Raw genomic sequence first — 21,444 nt, forward strand, 5'->3', positions numbered from 1 at the left:
CCAAAAATCCAGGCTGCTCTAATCAGTACTGTGTTATCTGCTGAAATAGGGTAGATTTAATTGAGACAGGACAGGTGTGCTTTGGCTGTCAACACTGCCACTCACTCTGCCAATACCCCCATTGTACATTACTGCTATGAGTACAAACAGAGAAAATCTCCTCTGAAACTCTCCTCTGACAGTCAAGACTGCTCTCCTACCCTTTCACCAGCTGGTTTGTTTCCTAAACATCACTTTGGAAATAGGGGGAGAGATGCATTCTGTGGGTGAGAAAGTGATACCTACTTGTCCAAGGGCATCAGAAACATAATTAAATAGAAACACATTGATTTGCTGTTCTCCTATTCATTTCTACTATCTGATCCAAAATTACTAAAATGATTCTTAAGCTACTATTCTACATTCTTCAGTAGTATAGCACTGAGGGCTCAGGGCATTGGTCATCACAGTGTTCATAGGACAGGTGCAAACTGTAGAGGAACACATTGCAGAGGGGTGTGTGAGTTTAAGTGAAATTGTCAACTCCCCATTAATGTCAATGTAGTCTACCATTAAAGATAACGGATGGACGTGCTATTCTGGAGTTTTTGGAACATCTGCGGACAGTTGGAGGTCATGGGATGGATGGCAAAGGAAGGACGCGCGCAAGGTAACTGAGCTGAGCAGGCTATTATTTTCCGGTCGATGCGCACAGTCCGGACAGCCATTGGTCAGCTCTGCCAGAAAAGGGGAGGTACTCGAGTCCAGAAATCTGTGCAGAAAATCTCCAGACTGAAGGACGGCAAAAAGGGTGACGGCGACAAGGACGCTTTTAACATGTTGAAGTGTTCTACATCCATACTTTACAGATGTGTTTTTCTAAATACTTTTCTGGGGTTATAGTGAACTTAATCCGAAGATGACGAAATATCGGGCTGCCAGTACTGCGAAAGCAGAGTTTATTGGTCGTCCCAGACCAGCATAACTTGCCGTTTTCATGCAGTTAACTTTTTACCTTTTCGTGGATGCGGTAAGTAGTCTACAGTGTGTCCAAAGTAATCGAGGATAGCTTTTGGAAGAGGCGCAACTTCGCCTATTTCTCCTTTTCTTTCTCCATGGAGAAAAAAAATATTCCCGGCTGTTCCCTTGGGATGTAATTGCGTTCCCAGGCAAGTTCAATGGCTCTGTAAGACTCAGAGAATAGCAAGCAAGCTGGGACAAAAACCCACTTATTTTATTATGTAGACAAGACTATCATTGTATCTTTAGGAACAAATTTAAATCAAGTACAATTACATGTAGATAAATATATTGATTGTTAAACTCAAAAATGGCACCATTATTCAGGAGTCAATAGGGTGCTACAGTAGTTATAGCAACAGTAGTTAAAGGGACTCTGCAAGACTGCAAACATGAAGCATCTGTACCCCCAAGTTATAGATGGCTCTGCTACTACTTATTTTAGTTATACCTCCAAATGTGTCTATATAACACTTGACATCCTATATTTTGGCATGACATGATCTTTCACCTCCTAAAGATTGAGTTGTACTGTAAGTGTTAGTGGTTTTGTTTAATGGGGTTGTAAAGGGAAGGTCTTTCTTCGTGAAAGAGCCTATTTGTGTTGATCTAAACTTTCCTTCTGTCTGAGGGGTCTCTGGCTCAGCTCAGCTCACAGGACCGTTCCCATGGAGATGATAGGATCACTTCCTGTCTCAGAACAGGCCAGGTCATGGAGTTTATGCTGGACCGGGAGTGTAAGTTACACACACAGAGATACACACTCGCAACAAAATGTATTCAAGAGCATATACAGGCGCATAGCCTACACATCAACGCTTGCTCACTACACACACACATGCAAACACTCTTCACCAATTAAAGGCCCAATGCAGTCAAAAACATGATTTCCTGTTTTTCATATATATATATATATGTGAAAATTATGATAATGCTCTTTTAGTGTAAGAGCTGTTTGAAAAACACACCTGAAATGTCAGCCTGTTTTGGTGGGATGGAGTTTTGGCTTGTCTGGTGACATCACCAGGCAGTATAATAGTTAATACACCAATAAGAAAGAGTTCCAAACCTCTCTGCCATTAACGGCTAGATTTCCAATCCCCACTCAGACCACTCCCAGACAGTCCTAGCTAAATTCTTGCTTGAGAAATGTCTAATTACTAAGAAACTATTTTTGTTTCTTTTTGACCATATTAATCAAAAACAATCACAGTAAGGTACTTAATTGTTACCCAGAAATGATTTGAATGCTGAGAGAACTGCTGCATTGGACCTTTCAGTTTCGACCCCCCACCATGACTGACTGTTCACGTTTTCTCTGTCAAGCTTAGCATTATTTGGAAAAGTTTTTTTTTGCTCTACTTGTATTGGGATCATGGGCGGCAGGACATTAGCACTCTGGTTGACCTTTGGGATGGGAGTTAGCGGTGTTATTCAGTGTTTCAGTGTCATGACTCACCGATCCTGTTAGTGTTCCCGATCGTGCTCGGAATACCGGCGTTCCGATTAAGTCCCGCTGGAGTCCTGTCCCAAGGTCATATGACTGCCACCCTGCACCTTCTCAGAATTTCTTGGAAAAAGCTAGTGAGAGAAAAGTTGAATGGGGGTAGGGTTAAGGGGCCGGGGTCTGTGCTATCAGATAGGGTATGGAAACGCATGACCGAACCAAAGGACTGAGCTAAACATACAGCCCTGGCAGTTTGACAACCGCAAGCCTTCATCGCCTTTCTTTAGGAGAGTGAAGGACATAAGACTTCAAAGTTGAGGAATGGGAAGGTAGTAAAGCTACGTAGGCAAGGAGTATGGAGGTCATAAAACTTCATAGGCTAGTAGTGTGCATGAGGTCATCAGTCATCATACACTCTTAGAAAAAAAAGGTACTATCTAGAACCTAAAAGGGTTCTTTGGCTGTCCCCATAGGAGAACCCTTTGAAGAACCCTTTTGGTTCCAGTTAGATCCTTTTTTGATTTCCATGTAGAACCCTTTACACTGAGGGTACTATCTGGAACCAAAAGGGGTTCTCCTATGGGGACAGCCCAAGAACCCTTTTGGAACCCTTTTTTCTAAGAGTGTGGGGGGGTGTTGAGATTACAGCAGAGCGGTTATGGGCTTGGATGAAGGATGTTTTGTGTTAAAGCAGAAGATGGTGGCTGGAATGATAAGCCTGCGTAGCCAAGGAGTATGGAGGTATAATAATATTTTGAAGCTAAATACACAACGCAGAGACAGAGGACGAGGTCAATACAGTACTAACGATAAAGTGAAATTGTGTTATTTCTGAAATAGGGAATTAATGCAGCGACATGGGAGGAATTTGTCTATATATTCAACTTGAAATAGGATACTTGTTATTTGTCCATTAATCCAGTTTTATTGCAAGGAGTTCTAATTGGTCAACACAGGCTAGGGCTGGGTTATAAACTACATCCTTTCCCTTTGTTCAGGGAGAGAATCACAGAGAGCATCACTGAGGACAGGGGAGAATGACCATCTACTTCCAAGCATGATTTGTCCTTTTTGAATAAACCTATTTTCCTCCCACAGATTTGCTTTGGGTCTGTGTTATTAAAGAATAACATCAACGACTAACAGATGTCAGGAGCCTGCATAGCCAAATAGCATGTTGTTTATAATCACGCCTAGAGTCACGGAGTTCTGTAGACTGTCCTGTTGTAGGAAGCCTGTCAGCTGAAGCCAGTGATAGGGGGAGTCTGTGTTGGCCCCCTTTCTCCTCTTGTGAGGTCCGCTATGCAGCAGTGATTTGTGTGGGTGTGTGTAATTGTGTTACAGGTGTTTTGAGTGTGTCTGCCAACTGGCAGGCAGGAGAAATGTGGCTCAGGCGTGATTTTAGGTTGGAATGCTTTGATCAAATCAAATCAAATTTATTTATATAGCCCTTCGTACATCAGCTGATATCTCAAAGTGCTGTACAGAAACCCAGCCTAAACCCCCAAACAGCAAGCAATGCAGGTGGACTGAGACCGTTAAACCAAGCGAGAATTAGGGTTCTCCGTCCAGTGTGTGTGTGTGTTCTATTCCGAGGGTGACCCAGAGCTCACAGAACCCCCAGACAAAGAACACTATAAAAACTCCCCACCTTTCCTTACCAGCTTGTTTGCAGAAAAGTTCTCTTCCGTTTAGTCTAAGACTGTTGAAGCTAAAGTTAACCCTCACTCTATCCCACTACCTGCTATATCACACTACTCTGTCTTCTGTGGGTGGAGTCATAACCTTGCTGTGACTTTGACACCTTCCACAGAGGGGGAATGCGCGGTTAAGGGGCAGGACCTTTGATACAGTGTGTTAACATTTACAGGTCACACTGGCCTCAGTTCGTGACACACATTTATACATTGGATTTGATTTATGACCCCGATGGCGCCTCATAAGGGACACATGGAATTATAACACATTACATACAGGATATTTTAGCTGGAGAGGTTTTGGACCTGAGTTCAGCGGGTCAGTCTTGAAGAGTGAGAAAGGCTACTGTATGGAAATAAAACTGGAAGGCAGTACTTCCCACCCATCCCCCTCTCCCATCTCCCTTCTCTCCTCTGTGTGCTTACCAGTTGCCAAGTGCTAAGAATCCGGGGAATGTGGGATTGCAGTATTCTGATAAAGTTTGCTTTGTTCTCTCCGTGACCTAAGCACTGGGATGGAGGCTGGAAGTCTAAGCCAGAGCAGTGTCGTGGTCCACACACAAACACACATTATATAATTACACACACAGATACACATGTTCAGTTTACAGACCCAGACACACCCGACCATGATAGTGATGGGATCACAGCTGAACAAATGTGACAAAAACAGACATTCCACGGACATTAGGCCAACAGTAACACACTTAAACTGTTCAGTCAATGTGAAATAGGTAGTTGGTTTGAATGATGGAACAGGATTATGGGATGGAGCACATGGAATAAGGTGCTATAGAATGTAGAGAGTAATTTTATCATGTCACTGCTTACACATGTAATTACATGCACAAATACATGTAGGCTCACACACACGCACAGCATGAACATCTATTCCCTTACATATAGGCACACACAAATGTCACGCAGAGGTTAGGGTGTGTGTGGTAAACAAGGCAATGAGCACTTTGATTGTGGGTTGGGAGGAGGAGAGGGATACCAGGGGAGGCAGGAAGTCAGAATTTTGGTTGGGGGATCAAGGGTGGAAAGGCCACTGGGAGAGAGGTCTACAGTGCAGACACACTGCTTTGCGTGTGAAGGAGCAGTCGTTTAATTTCACTGTGTGTGTGTGTGATGGCTAAACAGAAGTGTGTGTTGTTTACATGGTAAATATGATGCCAGTACATTGTGTGTGGGGGCTGTCGTTGTGGTATGTCACATGCTGACAGAATGCTTACAGATCAACAAAGGAAAGGCAGAGAAAACATACTGGAGACCAGTGACTATATACTGGACTCAGAATCTGCAGTTACAGAGCCAAGTTGATTGAAGATTTGAGATTTTGACGGGTGCCGTGTTTGTATTTAGAATGTTGCTGGACCTTTGGTGCTAACTTGAAGACAGTTGACCCAAATGAACTTCAGCTGTACCATAGGTGGCCAGTGGCACCTTTTTAAATTGTGAGGACAGACTCTTAGTAATGACTGGAATGAAATCAATAGAATATGCACCCAACACATCAAACACATGGTTTCCATATGACTATGCTGTATGTTACCAAAACCTAGTGCAAGTAATGCCCAGTTTTTGGTTTGAGCAGTGTCCATGTACCCTCTCCAGCACAGCTGGCAGTATGGGCTACTGTAAACATCCTTGACTGAAAGCTGGTGTTTCATATAGGGCTTTCAGTCGGATGTTTGCAGCAGCCAACTGCCATTATCGTCGCAACTACTATACAGCAAATTTTTTGACATGGCGACAACTGTGATAGCCATCACTATTAGGCTTAGAGTCAACTGTATTTGTCATAGAGGCTTTTACTATGCATGCACAGAGCCATACATGGAGAAAACCTGTAGTGTGGACTATGACCAATCTGTAACATGAATTGATCAATTAAATCCAAGGATGTTTAGTGGAACAAACCGTTTCACCCTCTGGATATCTCTCCGTGTCACAGGCCAGCCCCAGGGGACTTCATATATTGATGGATCTCAATTATGACCACTGAGAAGTGAACGAACTGGAGACACACAAACTGCTACTTTCCACGACACTGTCTGTCTGTTGGCACCATCTCTGATGATTGTGCCCAAAGGACTTTAGAAAAACAGAGTGGGAGAAAGAGGGAGGAGAGGAAACAGCTCTGTTCATGGCAGTTGGTTCACAGTAGCAGGGAGGGGTTACATCCTAAGGAGAGAGGAGAAGTGGCGGGGGGTGAGTGAAAACCGGACACTACTTTATCTACTGCCTTTTCTGACCACTGATCTCAGAGGACATGACAAGCAAGGTGGAAACCTGTCAAGTCCTTTTACCAAACAGTGCTCTTGAAGGAAAGGAGACAAGGACAGTACGCTGTCAATGAGTATTGAGACAGTCGTGTAAAGTTTAGGATTAGGGTAATCTGATCTGTGGGTAAGGGTGAGTTCTAACTGCCGACCTATGACCTCTCGGGTTTCAGGCAGTGTAAACATCCTACACTCTCAGCGGCGCCCTCTAGTAGCCGGGAGTGGGATGTTTGCGCTGCCTGACTCGGGAACGCTCCTGGAATACTGCGGAGCACTTTGGGAATGCCGACCGAGGCAGAGCAGGAAATAGGGAGGGGCCGCCATCTGATTGGCTGTGACCTGTGACATGTCTGCTCCGGTGGGACAGGACCACCCATCTCACAACAGACACGCTGCAGGAAACACACACACTTGCGTGAACACACGACACACAATATACACTGCCGGTCCAAATATTTTCAAAACACCCTCTCATTGAAGTTTTTTTCTTTATTTGTACTATTTGTTACATTGTAGAATAATAGTGAAGACATCAAAACTAGGAAATAACACATGGAATCATGTAGTAACCAGAAAAGTAACAATCAAAATATATTTGAGATTCCTCAAAGTAGCCACCCTTTGCCTTGATGACAGCTTTGCACACGCTTGGCATTCTGAAGAGGGGGCAGTTACACTTAAATATAAAGGAAATGTATATTACTTTGTCATTTTGTGTCCCTAAACAAATACAGGCACTATAAACTATGTATGAAGCCCAGACTGTGTATGTACTCTATACAGTATGTAAAGCCTGGTCCCAGTAGAGAATTGAATCTGTTTTCCTGTCACAGATAGACCAATCCTAATGTAATGTTATATATAGGTGTGCTGATCTAATGGACTGTGTCCTCTGCTATGTGTTGACCGAAGCCTATGGTATGTTAAGTGGCTGTGGGAGGCACAACGCACAGAGGAAGTCGACACAAACCATTGTGTGATTGGGGCAGGGTTGTAAAAGTGTGTGTGTGTGTGTGTGCCCCGGGCCTGGTCAGTTCAGTTGGAACCAGACCCACCCAGACTGACGTCACTGCAACAGGGAGCCCAAAAGGAAGTAGCTATAAATACCTTCAGATGACCCCACAGAGACACACACAGCCCTCTCCATGTCTCCTACCATTCCTCCATGGAATGGGTTAGATTTAGTGACCTTGTTCTACTGTTATTACCCCCTAACCCCAATGTTCTTTGTGTTTAGCTTTTTCTCTCTCTCGCTCTCTCCCTCTAATGCTGACGTCACAGGAAGAAATGGAAGCTTTTCCTTCATTCAGACTCTAGAGGGCGTCCTGTCTCCATGGTTTACTTTTTCTGAGGCAGTGTTGAATATGCAGTAATGCCTTCCCTTTCAATTCACCACAAAAGGTTTGCCTTGCAGATATAGATAGAGGACTCCTCTTTATATCTGTGCCATTATAGCGTCTGTGTCAGCATGGGCAGTGCCATTGAGGCTACAACTCATTGGAATCCCCACCCAGTTGACTGCTTTAAAATGGCGTAAGCATGGTGGAAACTAGGCTTGGGCAGTATACCGGGGTATTTGGAAATAGCAATGGGAGGGTTTTTCAATACCATCAATATCATTTAAACGATTTCTTATAGGTTTTTCAATAAATTGTAATATTTGTAGCTACTTTTTAAGTAAATACCTGCAGTCAACTTGTGCAATACGTTAGGAGATAAAGCAGACTGCGTTCTTAATTTCACCTATCACATTATTTGAAATAGTTCCACAGAGCATTCGAGACAGTCATATGTTTGTAAACAGCACAACAGGAGAAAGCAGGAGCTGGGCTAGCTGCGGGGTTGGTGTTGTATATTGAAAGCCATTGAAAGTGTTTTTGTTGCTTCAATAGAGTGATCAGGGACGTGCAACTCTAGTTTTCCTTCACAGAAAATACATTAGTGTAACACATTCTGCAGAATATATCTTCATTTTCTTCAGATGATAGCAGAAGTGGAACACTATTTGTCTGGCAGTAAATGAGCTTACAATGAAATGGCAATGTATTTTTTTTGCAAAAATGATTAATGGCCATCATATTTCTAATGTTTGTCATAGAAATAATGTAGCCAGCTACATTTCTTGAGGTTTTGCTTAAAGTTAATCTTGCATTTTACCGAAGAAAAGCTTGCTACACCAAGAAAATTCCTGAAGAAAAGTAGCTACAATTCAGTCAGAGCGCTGTCTGCTGAGAGAATGCAGCTCAAGAATTCTCATCCGAGTGAAGAAGTGCAACTGAAGCACAAAATTAGTCTGACTAATTAGTCTGACAATGTTTGAAGTGGAACTAACAGCGTTTTAACTACTTTGCAGATATGAAACAGGCAATCGTAATATCAGTCAAAAATATACAATTCCCAGTTTATTCTACAAAACAAACTTGATTTAAAAATCATTTCTGCGACTCAACATTCCATGGTGTACACTAAGGCCTTGTTGGAAGACTACATGGATGCAGTTCAATGCCTGTTTCATAGAATTTACCAATACATTTATTGGTAGTCCAAAAAAATATTGCTTTCAGTTTGTGAATCACAGCTGACCTGGTACATTGGCCAATATTTTGGCCAAAAACAGACTGTGACTAAGGCTAGGAATATCAATACAATCAAACTAGCAAAGTCAGTCTTAATGTGGCTAATAGGCTAGGGTATCTATTTATGTAGCAAGCTAAAAACACGGAGCCTAACGTTAGCTAGCTAACGAGGAGCTAACGAGGAGTGGGTGGGTGGTTGAGTGAGTGGGTGAGTGACTGACATTGCCCCTTCCATATTGTTTTTCGGTGGCTGTACACAGCTAGAGATACAGGTGTCATTTGGTTAGCTAGCAAGAACTTTAACGACTGTTATACATTTAGCATGTCTTGCATTCGCAAATTCACTCTGGCTATCTACTCCGAATTCAGACGAGAGTGCTCTGAAAAACGGATGAATTTCCGTACAACACCCGCTGAATATGACTGGTGTCAGTAAACGTAGCCAAAACAGCCTAACAAGCTCAGCAAGTAAAATGGTCAGAGTGAGTTGTTCTCTCATTTGTGTCTGGAAGTAGCTAGCCAACTTTAGCCAGTTAGCTTGGTTTTGGACAAGCATGCATGTACAGGCAAGCTGCAGAATGACGAGTAGGCTACAATTTCCCATTGTTTATCAGTGCAATTTTGACAGCCAACTAGCTCAAAAAGTTGAGGGTTTATCTAATGTTCCTTCGTTAGATTTTAGCTGATCTTGCTTGGGCTAGCATTAGTTGTTGATGTGCATAACTGAGGGAGAGAGAACCTACCTTTTCATGTTTGTTTGATGAATGACTGTAAAGTTCCCAAATGTAAGAGGACTTCCGCGGTGTTGACATATGTAGAAATCCATTCAAATGAGTTCTAATGATCTGAAGTCGTGCTGTTGCAACTTCCTGTAAACACACATTCCAGTTCAACATGAATGATGGCAGGCCCATCTGCCTGTAAACACACATTCCAGTTCAACGTGAATGATGGCAGGCCGGTGTGGCAAATGGCTTGTTTGTATGAAGGCCTACTTTATCTCTGATTGGCTATAGCGCACCGGTCTTGGACGAGACGGATGTTTTTATTAGGTTTTATTTGCTGCAGTGTCCATTAGTTGTCCAAACGCACAGCAGCTTTCCCACTAGATTGCTATAGAATTTTCACAAATGCCTTAGTTTACGTAATTCCTAAACCTTCTAAGAATTTATGAAAATGTGAACATTTTTACATTTGATATTCTTCCTGAGGCTGTATATGAACAGATTTTAGTCAGATTTGAGTAAGTAAGGGGCTGAATTGTGCTGTGTTTAAGAAGTCAAAGCCCTTTGGATGAGTTATCTGTATCTTGATTTGAATATGTTTTTTCTTCTCTCTGTTCTTAGCCCTTCTGCTCCTCCCCCTTCTTCTCAGAGCAGAGCAAGCAGGCCCATTGCCCTAGCGATTCCACACAGACACAGCGTGTACACATGCTGCTCCAGAGCCAGTACTGTTCTTCCTTCCGACAAGTACGCCTCTCAACTTTGTTCATTTACACAATGTCCTTTGTTTACATTTGCTTATAAATGTTCTAAACTCACCAAAAATTATATTATACTACCTATATATGTTTAACTTTGAGTTGGATTGCCTCTGCGCTCGTTAAACATATTTAGCTAGCAGCCTCAATGGAAATTCGCTATTATTTGTGCTAATTTTGTTAGCATTCTGGTAATAGACACCGAATGGGCTTTTTTATTTTTATTTTTGGCCGGTAATACCATAAAACCTGGAATGAGAGGACGGTATGACAATATGAGAAAATATGGATACTGCCCAACCATAGTGGAAACCCTCGATGGCGCTGCCATTGCTAAAATGCTTTTGGCCACTAGAGGCCTCTATCATTCTCTGCTTGCAGATCACACATTGCATCGGAAGTACCATAGAATTACTGCCATATATATATTATCCAGAATGACTATAGGCCTGATTCCACATTGAACACTGCTTCTCTTCCCTTGATGACTCACTCTTGCAGGTCTTAAAAGACTGCAGAGGTGTTGGCATGGTGATAGTTCCAGCTATTCAAATAGGGTGAAGTTGAGAGTTTCTGTGTTAGTGTGTGCTTTTAATAACAGTAAATATGTGTCATTTGTTTGATCTAACAAATGTTTTCTATTGGTGCAAATGTTCAATGTATTTTGAATATGATGAATAAAGGCTATTCTTCACCACAGCCTTCTCTGTTTTGTAATTAATCATGTGTGTCATTTATTTCAATGAGAGTAAAACACTCATGGGTTTACTATCATCCTCGAGACTAAACCATGGGCTTACTATCATCCTCGAGACTAAACCATGGGTTTACTATCATCCTCGAGACTAAACCATGGGTTTACTATCATCCTCGAGACTAAACCATGGGTTTACTATCATCCTCGTGACTAAACCATGGGCTTACTATCATCCTCGTGACTAAACCATGGGCTTACTATCATCCTCGAGACTAAACCATGGGTTTACTATCATCCTCGTGACTAAACCATGGGTTTACTATCATCCTCGAGACTAAACCATGGGTTTACCATCATCCTCAACTCTTGCGGTGCTGTTGGTCTCACTTGGGCTGTTTAGGGGATTCACATGCTTTCTATCTCTATTCCAATATTTATATCTCTGCTTGTTTTTCTGCCATGAGGAACTGAAACCTGGGTCACATAGAGCTGACCTGGGGATTTCTGCGGTGAATGGAACAGCTGGCTGAGCCACCCCTCTCGCTCACACACACACACCCACACGCGCAATGCTGTTATACACTATGACATTAACACATTCGCACACAAAATTACTGCACACAAATAGACATGGAATAACATGTACTGTGTACAGCTGGAGAGTCAGGATTATGTGAGTATTGTGATAAAGTGTTGGATCACAGTAACAGTCTGACCAAGAAAGGTCAAAGGTTAATCAAGCACATTGTGTGTGTGATTCCATCTCATGTAACCTTCTGTGAACCCCCTTAACCACATATCATTGAATCATTCATTCATGGTCAAATAAGTTGGTCAAATAACCATACTCCAATATTGTCTTTGTCCTTATGGGTGTAGGCTTCTCTAATTTTAACTTCTCTTTCTGCGCCTTAGAAAGCAGAAGATCTCTGAGTAACAACTAGTTTCGACCTCAGACTGAAACACCCCGAAATGTAAGTCCAGTTTCGCCTGAGAAACCTAGGATGCCATTTTGAAATATAGAGTGGTTGTAGTCTCTCGTAACAGACAGCGCATGTGAAATTTGCTTTTGAGTGCTGAGATTAAAGATCCAACCATAATACTGTTGCATTTTATATTTTGCAATGTTCATCTGAAGGGCATGAGTTAATATTTAATCAATTTTATACAGTAGTGGTTTGTTGATGTATGTCCAAGATACAGGGTAGCCTAGTGGTTAGAGAGTTGGACTAGTAACCGGAAGGTTGTAAGTTCAAATCCCCGAGCTGACAAAGTACAAATCTGTCGTTCTACCCCTGAACAGGCAGTTAACCCACTGTTCCTAGGCCGTCATTGGAAATAAGAATTTGTTCTTAACTGACTTGCCAAGTTAAATAAAGATCAAATAAAAATTCCCCATTTGGAACAAAGTTTCTTATGAATCTTTTCCTCTTTATTTGCCATATGTTACCTTCCAGTTCACTGTCTATTATACAGTATACGAGTTCTGAATGTCACTCTGATTTATTACATGGAACTGTAGATGAGAACGCACAAACGCTAAATCTGATTAGATGCATCATATGCACCTCTTACAAATAGCTAATATAATACATACAATGTGTTAGAGGTTGAACTTTTGATTGGCCCACATAACAAAATATTTCTCGCCAAAAATGTGTGGATGTTAGGTGAGGATAATGATGATGATGACACCAACTCTGAGGGACAAATCCCTGGAGCCCACTGGTGGTACAGACGGAAAGAAGCTCACTTCTTATCAGGTGCAGACACAACACCTGCACGAGAAACCAGTCCAAACTTCAGAGGAAACTGAAACAAGAAGAGGAGTAACACACCGTGAAGCCATCTGTTGCAGATAGCTAAGACATACGCTCTATTCTGGAAGGAGAGTGAATGTCACTCTCACACATGAGCAGACAGGCGTGCACACAAACAGATCTGTGACATTATCTGTGACATTATTGTAACACTTAAAGCACACACACATGCTGTGATACTGGTACAGATGTGTGGTTTTAGGATTAGTGGTTTGTAGTGTGTGTTACAAGAGGAAGAGACAATATTTTGGCCTATTTGGTCCTTCTCTGTAAGACAATGCCACCAATTGAAATAGTCTCTCTCCTTTACACATACCCACACACAGGGTGAGTCACTCACTCTGCTCCAGCACCCATTCCAGGAGGCAGCCGCCTCATTCTGTCAGTATGAATCAGTGCTGTGGGCACACTGCACTTAACTCACAGTAACAACCACTCCCCAACACAGAATACCCCATACTCCTACCCAACACACCACAGCATCCATCCCCCCAACATAGCTCAACATAAGTACCCCAACAGAGCTCACCACAGAATACCCCAACACAGCTCACCACAGAATGCCCAAACACAGCTCACCCTAGAATACCCCAACACAGAATACCACAACACAGCTCACCCCAGAATACTACATCACAGCTCACCACAGAACACCCCAACACAGCTCACCACAGAATACCCCAACACAGCTCACCACTACCTCTAATTATATACCACACATTTCCCCAGGGAAACTTCTACACAAATGAAACTAGGCACAGAATGCCTCTACTTCCACTCCCAACACATCTCAACACATGATACCGAACCCACCGTACCCACACACTCAAATCAAATACATTTTCATTTGTCTCATGCGCCGAATACAACAGGTACAACAGGTAGACCTACAACAGGTAGACCTTACCATGAATTGCTTACTTACAAGCCCTTAACTAACAATGCAGTTCAAGAAATAGAGTTAAGAAAACATTTATTAAATAAACTAAAGTAAAAAATAAAATATGAAGTAACACAATAAAATAACAATAACAAGGCTATCTATACAGGGTCAATGTGTGGGGGTACAGGATAGTCGAGGAATTTGTACATCGGGGTAAAGTGACTATGCATAGATAATAAACAGCGAGTAGCAGCAGTGTAAAAACAAAGGGGGGGGGGGGGAGTAGTGTCATTGCAAATAGTCCGGGTGGCCATTTGATTAATTGTTCAGCAGTCTGACGACCCCAATCCAAAACGACGCCAATCCAAAACAAAATTGTGACACAACAGTCCCCATCTACCACTCTGTACTCAACACACAACATTATTAAAATCAACCAACATCTAGTAAGACAGCAAGGCTTTACCTTACACAATAAGCCCTAATTAAATACATGCATTCTCTTAGAAGGCATGATTAGCTGCTGTTGACATGTGTGTGTGTGTGTGTGTGTGTGTGTGTGTGTGTGTGTGTGTGTGTGTGTGTGTGTGTGTGTGTGTGTGTGTGTGTGTGTGTGTGCGTGTGTGCGTGTGCGTGTGTGTGTCATATCCCTCACACATTCTTCTTCTCACCACACACACCTCAATTAACACAAACCAGTGCGTGTTATTTTAGTGTTTAAGATTCCAAATGTCTGCTGTTAACTGAAATCGCCATAACTCTGGAGATCCATGGCTCTCTTCAGACTCATCTGTGTGCTACAGTCTATACACTCACCTTTTGTGGTAAACTGGCATTGGGCAGTCAGGGTTATAGTAGGTCTGGCTCATAGAATGGCTACAACATACATATTCTATCCATCTAATGGTGAATTTTGAGAGCTTGGGACTAGAAGGTTCTATCTGAGTTATTGACATAGCCTTGTTCTGTTTAATGTGCTGTAGCTACACTGAGTGTACAAAACATTAAGAACACCTTTGTTAATATTGAGTTGCACCCCTGCCCCCTTTAGAACAGCCACAATTCACCAGGGTATGGACTCTACAAGGTGTTGAAAGTGTTCCACAGGGATGCTGTCCCATGTTGACTCCAATGATTCCCACAGTTGCGCCAAGTTGGATGTATGTCCTTTGGGTGTGGGACGATTCTTGATACGCGCGGGAAACTGTTGTTTCAGTTCTTGACACAAACCGGTGGGCCTGGCACCTACTAACATACCCCGTTCAAAAGCCCTTAAACTTGTGTCTTGCCCACTCTGAATTGCACACATACACAATCCATGTCTCAATTGTCTCAAGGCTTAAAAATCCATCTTTAACCTGTCTCCTCCCCTTCATCTACACTGATTGAAGTGGATTTAACAAGTGACATCAATAAGGGAGCATAGATTTCAGCAGGATTCACCTGGTCAGTCAATGTCAAGGAAAAAGCAGGTGTTCTTAATGTTTTGTACACTCAGTGTATATAGTACTCTAAATACCCCAATTCATGTCAAGTTCAAATGAATAAAGATGGAAATTGCTGACACCATTCAAACAAATGAGGGTTCAGAACTTTTTGCAGATATAACCTTGGTTGTTCTTGGTACATGCCTAACAATGAGAAATGGATCTGGTTGGGTTTGTCTATAGTGACGAGCCACTCCCATATACTCTCTCTCTATCTCTCACATAAAGTACACATGTGCTTTTGCTGTTGATTTGCCATAATTTATTACAGCAGCCATAAAATTATGCTCCACAAACTGTCTTATACAAATCATAAGAATTGATACAATTTACAAAACACACTTATGAAGGGAACCTTTACACATCCAGAGACCAATCAGTCACAAGGAAGACAACAGAGAGAGAGAGAGAAAGAGAGAGCGAGAGAGATGCATCTATACCTGACACAGAACACGTACGCATCGACAAGACGTACTTCCCAGCGTTCCATAGACTGGATGTACAGTTAGTCCCCTTCCCTCAGTTGTCTCCTCTTCCCCATCCTCCCATCCTCTCCCAAGCCTATCTATACCCAGATGACGACAGGGACAGATAAACAACGTGAGGGTCTTTAGAGGAACAGAGAGAGGGAGGAGATCCTTCTTTATCATAAGCCTCTGAGAGAAGGGGGAACGTGAGGGAGTAAATGAGTCATTTTAACTGGTCTTCATTGGCACATTTTAACATGGCAATGCCAACCAATAATGTATGGCTAGGGAGAAGGAGAGAGAGAATAAGAAAGAGAGAGTTGGACGCAAGCCATCCACTCAGCCTCCTTTTTGAGAGGCTATACTACAAATGTGTATGTGTATATACATACACTCAACAGTTCTGCATTTTTTCTCCCCTATAAAAAAACATCATCCTCATTAGGATTCGTATGAACTATTCCCCAATAGAATGGTCCAGGATTCAGGACCCAAGTGCCAGGTATTGTTGTGAATCATGTGTATGCTAGATGACTCAGATGTAAATGTACTGTAAAATGTGTACCCTACAGAAACGTGCTATCCCAAGCTGCCGTCCAGTTATTTGCCTGTTATAATCATACTGGTATATTGAAACGTTCGGTTTGAAACGTTCGGTTTCTGTTCTCATGGAAGCAAATCGTGCCTTTTACTCTAAAACCCATCAGCTAACCAAATTCATATATGAAAAAATATTTAACTGAAACATTGATCAGTACACACCTACATCCCTAACTGAACACAATTAACCAATAAAAGATGAATAGAAAAGAGGCACTTCAGATAGTAGTAGTACACACACTGCTTATCACAAACACACTAGTCTCAACACACACATACTATCTAGCAGCTACAGTATTAACACTTGAGCCCATGTTTTCAATCGCATTACAGTATACCTGAAAATCTCATATGAGCCTGTGCGTCTGACTAGCTGGGCTGCTCTGAAAGCTACAGAAGGCTTTGTGTAGGAAGATGGGATCCGACAGTCAATGATTCACCCTCATTGCCAGCATCAGCAGCCATTAGGAAGATCAGCTCAAGAAGTAACCAGGAAGTAACAGAGATATCTCATATAGGAAGACACAGATTGTCAAAGGTGCAAGATTCCACACAGCAGCCGCCTTGTCAAGCAGTTGTTTATATCCTATCAGATTGTTTGTTTCATACTTCCAACCAATCAGGCTGTTTGTTGTATGCTAACTCCTAAATGTGATCTGCTTGGCTAGAAGGGTCTGTACAATTATGAGTGGATTGCCAAGTGTAGTCAATCAATACAAAAGGACAAAATGCATTGTGATAAAGAGAAAACAGAGCAAGAGTAGTTTAACGTTAAGGATTGTGCTGCGTACTAAACTTAGCTACTACAACTTAGCTACGACTTTTAAGTCCATAAAAACATTGCATGGGCCAGTATTTCTACAATGACCCCCCCCCCCCCCCCCCCCACCCAAAAACAAAACTATTATCCCTTCAGTCTTCCAGTGGTACAGTCTCAATGTACTCGCCCTTCACCCCCTCCTGGAGGGATTTCGTGGAAGCGGTACAGCCCTTGGTTCCCTTCCCCTCTCCTCCCCCATCCCCCCCTCCCCCTGAGTCCTGCTTCGTCAGCGGATTACGAGCCCTATGGGGGTCTCCTCCGCTCCTCTCCCTCTCCAGGATGGGTCCTGGCCCGGCCCCAGCTCCTCTTCTCCTGGCCGGGGGCCCCCAGAGGAAGGAGTTGGCCGGCTGGTAGTGCTGTTGTGCGTAGCGGAGCAGGCTGCGGCGGAGGGAGCGTGGTCGGATTGTGTAGACGTAGTACTCCAGGATGCTGTGCAGCATGTTGGGCAGGGTGCCTCGACACAGAGCCTCGTCCAGCAGCAGACGCACCAGGGGTGCTTTGAAGGCCTCGAAGCCAAGCTCACCCAAAGACTTGAGAATGCGCGTGATCCGCAGATAGTTGTGCTGTGACCTAATGACAGAGGGAGAAATAGGTAGGTTACTCATCACATGAGTGTATTTCCGCAAACCTCATCTTTCTTGCATGTCAGAGAGAGAAAAAGAATGCAAGACAATGACACAGAAGGAATTAATACTCTTTGTGTGTGTGTGTGTGTGTGTGTGTGTGTGTGTGTGTGTGTGTGTGTGTGTGTGTGTGTGTGTGTGTGTGTGTGTGTGTGTGTGTGTGTGTGTGTGTGTGTGTGTGTGTGCGTGCATGTACGTGCGTGTGCACATTTGTGTGTGTGTGTGTATGTGCGTGTATGTTTGTGTGTGTTTGTGTGTGTATTTTTGTGTATGTGTTTGTGTGTGTGTGGGGGTATGTTGTGTGTGTGTGTGTTTGTGTGTTTGTGTGAATGTGCGTGTGCACGTGTGTGTGTTTGTATGTGCGTGTATGTTTGTGTGTGTGTTTGTGTGTGTGTGTGTGTGCGTATTTTGTGTATGTGTTTGTATGTGTTTGTGTGTGTACGTGTGTGTACGTGTGTGTGTTTGTGTGCATGTGCGTGTGCACGTGTTTGTGTGCACGTGTGTGTACGTGTGTTTGTGTGTGTTTGTGTGAGTGTGTGCTGTGTGCACGTGCGTGTGTTTGTATGTGCGTGTATGTTTGTGTGTGTGTGTGTGTTTGTGTGTGTGTGGGTATTTTTGTGTATGTGTTTGTATGTGTTTGTGTGTGTGTGTTTATGTGTGTGTGTGTGTGTGCACGTGTGTGTATGTGTGTGTATGTGTACGTGTGTGTGTGTACGTGTACGTGTGTGTGTATGTTTGTATGTGTGTCCACGTGCCTGTGTGCACGTGTGTGTGTACGTGTGTTTGTGTGTGTACGTTTGTGTGTGTGTGTGTGTGTATGTGTGTGTGTTTGTATGTGACTGTGTACGTGTCTGTGTGTGTGTATGCACGTGTGTTTGTGTGTGTGTGTGTGTGTTAGTGTGTGTGTGTGTGTGTGTGTGTGTGTGTGTGTGTGTGTGTGTGTGTGTGTGTGTGTGTGTGTGTGTGTGTGTGTGTGTGTGTGTGTGTGTGTACACCCGTATGAATCACTCACTCATTGAGGTGCTGGAAGCGTTCTTGCCAGTTGGAAGCTCGGGTGACATTCCCAATCTTATCCAGGAGTTTGATTCCGTAAAAATCCAGCATGAGTGTGTACGCCAGCAAGAATCGCCGCTTGGCCTCCCGAGTGCTTAGGAATTCCTTTGGGGCATAGCAACGATCAGTTGGAGTATATCCCACAATATTCCAAATTCCTGTACAACATGATAAGATACTGCCATTTTCAGATCATTAAAACCACAATGATCAAGTTGCAGTCAAATCAGTTAATGTGTGGTTATGTGGTCCTGTTACGGTCTTTACCTTGATCTCCTCCTGAGTGAGTTCTTGAGCATAGAGGTTGAGCCCTTGCTCCCTCAGAGGGAAAAGCCTGCAGGAAAGACAAAGAGAGAGATGAACGTCACAGCGTGTGTTTATCTCTCTGCCACTGACTTTTCTATGCATGCCTCCCCATCCTCTCTTTCCTGTCGTCATTGTCTTTCTCTTGCTCTCCCCCTCTGCCCTCTATTTCTCTATACACATCTTCCTTTCTCCTTCTCTCTCTCGCTGACGTCTCTAATTAAGTCAATTCAACGAGTGCCAGCCATCCTTCTGCACGTGCTCAGTGCTTCTTAGACACCCCACTCATTTATATTATGCTAATGATCAGCTCTGTCAGAAAGGAGAGAACGACAGAGAATAAGAGGAAGCGAGAGATAATAAGGGTGGCGCTAAAGGGTGTAAGTGAGATTGGCAGCATATGTGTGAACCTCAGTGGTGTGACTATTTTTTCTTGGTGTTGTGTGGGTCTCAAAGTTATGTAGGTCTGTGTCAGAGAACTGGCTGAACTTTGCTATTCTCCTTCCTGCTTGTGGAAGACAGTTTAGTTCCTGCAAATAAGAATGAGATACATTTCTATGTCCATACATACATATGTAACAGACCTGGGTTCAAATACTACTGTTTGATTGAGCTTGCCTGGTCCCATAACTGCAAACCCTGCCATCTGGCACTCCTGGCAGGATAGAACAAACACTCAATGTATTTGAAATATTTGAAATAGTATTTGAACCCAGTAATCGCAGGTGCACATGACACACACATCCATAGTAACTTGATGGAGCTCTCACCACTGTATGTAGGTGTGATTGTGCTCCAGTTTGTCATAATCTCCTTTCCATTTGGTCAGGATCTCCTCAATGAAGATGACTAGAGATGGATTCAGGTCAATCACATAAATTATACAGGAAACACATGTGCCTGGTTTGGGGTCAGCTTAAAATGTGTGTGTGTGTGTGTGTGTGCTTGCGTGCATGCGTGCACTGACCATCTGGTATTAGAGGGATCGTGTTCAGGTAGAAGCGAAGGTTGCGGTACTCATTAGGTAAGCGGGGCTCCTTGTAGTTCTAGGGAGGGAGAGGAAAAGGAGGAAAAGTCAGGAAGTGTGTGTGTTTGCGCGTGCGTGCGTGTGTGCGTGTGTGAGTGTGTGTGGAGCGTACCGGGTAGCTGTGGCGATATTTGTAAAGATCCTTTGCAGCATAAAAGCTCCTCTTCATCTTGGTGCTAGAGTCAGAGAACTGAGAGAGAGAGAGAGAGAGAGAGAGAGAGAGAGAGAGAGAGAGAGATGGAGAGAGTGTAAGTAAACACTGACTGGTTGCAACTCAGATGATCCCTGAGTGACACATAAACACATGTAACCACAAGCTGTGTTACAACAGATGTCTGGGTTCAATGGGTTCATTGTTGGTGTGGGTATAACAGTCTGCGACCTTCTGCCCCATGGATCCAACTCTAGTGTTATAGAGGCTTCAGATGCACTCACAGTCAGGATCAAATGAAGCCGAAGGCACCATGTCAAGGCATATAAAGGAATAATAAAGGCAATTGACGCATTATAGAAAAATATTGTTGTTTACCTCTTTTGTACCAATGAGCAGAGATGCTGCCCTTTGAAAGTGTAGAGTTGTTGAGTAGGCTATTGTCATATTGTCTCCCCATATTTGACCCTATTCTTTTTTATGTAAAAAAAAATGGTCACCTTCATCAGATCGCTGTCTCACATGCTCACAACACTAGCCTACTCTCTCTGCTTGTGCACCTGGGACATTGAGGAAACCAACGAGGATATAAAACATTTTGGTTCAAACTGGAGGCTATAATGTCGGAATTATGGCTATAAGATACAATACATCCACTTGTGGCAATGCATAATACCACATCAAATGGATACCTGGCAATGACATTAGATGTAGCCTAGACATGGCAACAAGACATGCGTTGAGTACAATTATTTGGAGACATAGGCCTAAACTAAGCTACAAGCCTACATACAAGTCTGATTTTGGTTGCCACAACATTAGGCTGAGATGTTGACATTTTCAGCGAGTTGGCTATGCAGCTGTGCCATTTCCCTTTTCTAATTTAGCTCAGGGCAGTCTGCTCTTCTTCCATTTTTCTCTGTGTCTGGTTGCTATAGATACGCTCTTGTGCTGTTGCGTTACTGTCGTGTGCTGGTATTTACCTGCGGGGACATGTCCGCTTGTTCGCCGCATCTCCCCGTCAAGGGG

At 43.1% G+C, this 21,444-nt stretch overlaps 1 protein-coding gene and 1 long non-coding RNA gene across 2 annotated transcripts in view; one reads left to right on the forward strand and one right to left on the reverse strand.

The window, feature by feature from the left end:
- Window positions 1–306: 306 nt before the first annotated feature.
- On the forward strand, window positions 307–11,186 carry LOC109889931 (uncharacterized). Its single transcript, XR_002255353.2, has 2 exons — window positions 307–1,736; window positions 10,351–11,186. It is a non-coding gene; the product is annotated as an uncharacterized LOC109889931 (long non-coding RNA).
- A 4,430-nt stretch (window positions 11,187–15,616) lies between these two features.
- Window positions 15,617–21,444, reverse strand: part of ogfrl1 (opioid growth factor receptor-like 1) — a 6,074-nt gene continuing 246 nt past the window's right edge. The window contains exons 1-7 of the mRNA XM_031823546.1: window positions 21,399–21,444; window positions 20,377–20,454; window positions 20,205–20,283; window positions 20,008–20,086; window positions 19,202–19,268; window positions 18,894–19,039; window positions 15,617–17,828 (exon numbers count right to left, since the gene is read on the reverse strand). The exon at window positions 21,399–21,444 is cut by the window's right edge and continues 246 nt beyond it. Coding sequence (XP_031679406.1) covers window positions 17,351–17,828; window positions 18,894–19,039; window positions 19,202–19,268; window positions 20,008–20,086; window positions 20,205–20,283; window positions 20,377–20,454; window positions 21,399–21,444 — 973 coding nt within the window. The 3' untranslated portion in view covers window positions 15,617–17,350. The remainder of the gene's footprint in view (window positions 17,829–18,893; window positions 19,040–19,201; window positions 19,269–20,007; window positions 20,087–20,204; window positions 20,284–20,376; window positions 20,455–21,398) is intronic.

The sequence above is a fragment of the Oncorhynchus kisutch genome, linkage group LG4 (assembly GCF_002021735.2).
Source record: "Oncorhynchus kisutch isolate 150728-3 linkage group LG4, Okis_V2, whole genome shotgun sequence".
Lineage (NCBI taxonomy): Eukaryota > Metazoa > Chordata > Actinopteri > Salmoniformes > Salmonidae > Oncorhynchus > Oncorhynchus kisutch.